The sequence below is a fragment of the Gopherus evgoodei genome, unplaced genomic scaffold, assembly GCF_007399415.2.
Source record: "Gopherus evgoodei ecotype Sinaloan lineage unplaced genomic scaffold, rGopEvg1_v1.p scaffold_266_arrow_ctg1, whole genome shotgun sequence".
Lineage (NCBI taxonomy): Eukaryota > Metazoa > Chordata > Testudines > Testudinidae > Gopherus > Gopherus evgoodei.
The window spans coordinates 6494-9294 of record NW_022059929.1 but is presented as its reverse complement, the minus strand read 5'-3'; the positions used below and the strand labels follow the sequence as shown (position 1 = coordinate 9294).

The 2801-nt window shown below is 45.4% G+C and overlaps 1 protein-coding gene across 1 annotated transcript; it reads left to right on the top strand.

Moving 5' to 3' along the window:
* Positions 1-484: 484 nt before the first annotated feature.
* Positions 485-1426, top strand: LOC115640260 (olfactory receptor 12D2-like). Its single transcript, XM_030543043.1, has one exon. It carries the CDS (start codon positions 485-487, stop codon positions 1424-1426), a length of 942 nt encoding a protein of 313 aa, XP_030398903.1.
* Positions 1427-2801: the final 1375 nt, after the last annotated feature.

Below are 2801 nucleotides of genomic sequence, written 5' to 3'. Positions count from 1 at the left end.
CATGCAGCTATTTCCCGTTACCAGATATGCATAGTGTTTATCTGTGAAGAGTTCTTCATCTCTAGGGAACTACTGAAAATAAATTCATCAAGGACCATGGTCAGATTTAACGAGCGAGAATAAGGCACTTTGGAGTCCCACTTCAACATGGGTTGGAAGGTGCTTTTGCAACTGCAAAGTAGTATGATTAATATGTCTATTTTTATACATTACTCTTATAACTGCAGTGATAGAAAATCAAACATAGCTATCTCTCTCAGCTTCAAAAAGAAATGAAAAATCCGTAATTATTTTGTCTCTTTTTACTATACAATTATATCTAGGCACAGAATGCACCTATGGCTGCAGAAAGAAAACTCTCTACCACAAAATGTCTGACTCCAACCCAATGTATTGCATTGGTACCAGGTTCTGCAACATAGAGGGGAGTGGAACCTTAAGCTGCTTTCACCTCCTGCTGCTTTGTCCTCTTCCTCCTGCAGGGATGGAGAACCAGACAGAGGTGAGCGAGTTCATTTTCCTGGGCCTCACCCATGTGAGGAGTCTTCAGAGTTACCTCTTCACCCTCTTCCTGCTGCTCTACATGGCCAGCATTTTGGGGAATGGAGCCACTGTGGCTGTGATACTGGCTGAGCTCCAGCTTCACACCCCCATGTACTTTTTCCTGGGAAATCTCTCCAGCCTAGACATCTTCTTCTCCACAGTCACTGTGCCCAAGATGTTGGCCGGCTTCCTCTCAGGGCACCACACCATCTCCTTCACCAGTTGCCTAGCACAGCTCCATTTCTTCCATTTCCTGGGCAGCAGTGAAGCCATGCTGCTGGCTGTCATGGCCTATGACCGCTACGTGGCCATCTGCAACCCACTGCGCTACACACTGGTCATGAACCCACAGGCCTGCCTGCTGCTGGCAGGAGTCACCTGGGCCACTGGCTTCCTGCACGCCCTGATGCACACGGTCATGACCTCCCGGTTGCACTTCTGTGGCCCCAACCGTATCCACCACTTCTTCTGTGACATCAAGCCCCTGCTGAGCCTGGCCTGCAGCAGCACCCGCCTCAACCTGAGCCTCCTCAACACCGTCACTGGGATTATTGGTGTGAGTCCATTCATCCTCACGCTCCTCTCCTATCTCTACATCATCTCCTTCCTCTCCCTGAAGGTCCGGTCACGGGAAAGCAGGAGAAAGGCCTTCTCCACTTGCACCTCCCACCTCACCGTGATAGCACTGTACTATGGGACAGTGATCTTCGCCTACTTGTGTCCTTCTTCAGGAAGCTCCAAGGGAGAAGAGATGATCATCACCCTAGTGTACAGTGTCATCACCCCAGATCTGAATCCCCTCATTTACACCCTGCGGAACAGTGAGGTGAAATATGCCACCAGGAAATTCATCATTAGAAAACTCTTCCCTGAAACGAACTAAATAAAATGACTTCTTCTTGTTTTGAAGTGAAAAGGAGAGATGTTGACCAAGGGAATTATAATGTAGGGGATCTATCTTCAATATTCCCTGGAAAAATAGACTGTAGGTGACATTCTTGCAGTGACCAAGATGGAGATGTAAAAATGTCCTCCCAGGATTTCTTCATCTCTAATTGTTATGGGGGAAAATGTTTGGAGATTAATTTTAAATATTATTCCCAAACAAAATTGGTATAAAGGTTTATAATACATATGATTAACTGAAGTTAAACTACTTTAAGAGATGCTGCACAGATTCCAAAACCAAGCACAACAAACCTTGTATGTTGAAGGTTAAGATTTCATTTAAAAGAAATCCAACCCTGTTAAGGTCCACAAATGCACAGATCAGACTTGCAAACCATCTTAACTCTGTCATGTCACAGATTCTTCCAACTTCTCATTGTTAAAACACACTGAAATTTGGTACATCGGTCACATTTGAATATTTGTTGATTTATTAGATGTAGTGCTTGTTTCTTCCCATTATTTGTTATAAATGAAATTTCTTTCACCAGAAATCTCTACTCTGGCTTGTATTCACAGCTGACAACTAATGCATACCATTGTGATCGAGGTATTTTAAGGTCCATGCATCCAGCTTAAAATGAACCTGATTTTTAAAGCCCCATTGATTTGTTTCTTTTCCCCATACGCCTCTTCTTGTCACAACAATGGACAGTTAAGATATTTTGGATGCCCCAATTGCACATGTAATAAACCTTGTGTGCTTCTTTGAGGTATCTGTCTTGGTACACTTAAGAATTGGGGATGATCTTATGAAATGTCTATATCTGTATGAAATTTCTGACAGTGGCTCAGCCTCAACTTTCCACTCTAATGTCCCTCTTCCTGGGCAAAACATCTTCTATTCCACAGTCACCATACCCAAAATGCTGGCTTCCTCTCAGGGCACCAGGCCATCTCCTTTACCAGCTGCCTCACCCAGTTCCATTTCTTCCACTTCCTGGGCAGAAGGAAGGCCATTCTGCCAGCTGTCATGGCCTGTGACTGCTACATGACCCTCTTTAACCTGCTGCACTACACTTTGGTCTGGAACCCACAGGCCTGCCTGTGGCTGATAGCAGCCACCTGGGCTACTTCGTCCCTGAACTTGCTGAAACAGTCATGACCTCCTGCCTCTGTTTCTAGTGCCTCAGCTGCTTCTATGACTTCCTCTGTGACATCAAGCCCTTGCTGAGCCTGGCCTGCTGCTGCACCCACCTCAACCTGAGCCTCCTCAATATCACCACAAGGAGCTTCACAATGGGTTCTTTTGTCCCCAACTTCCTGCTGTACCTCTACTTAATTTCCTTCCTCCGGACAATCATGGGAAA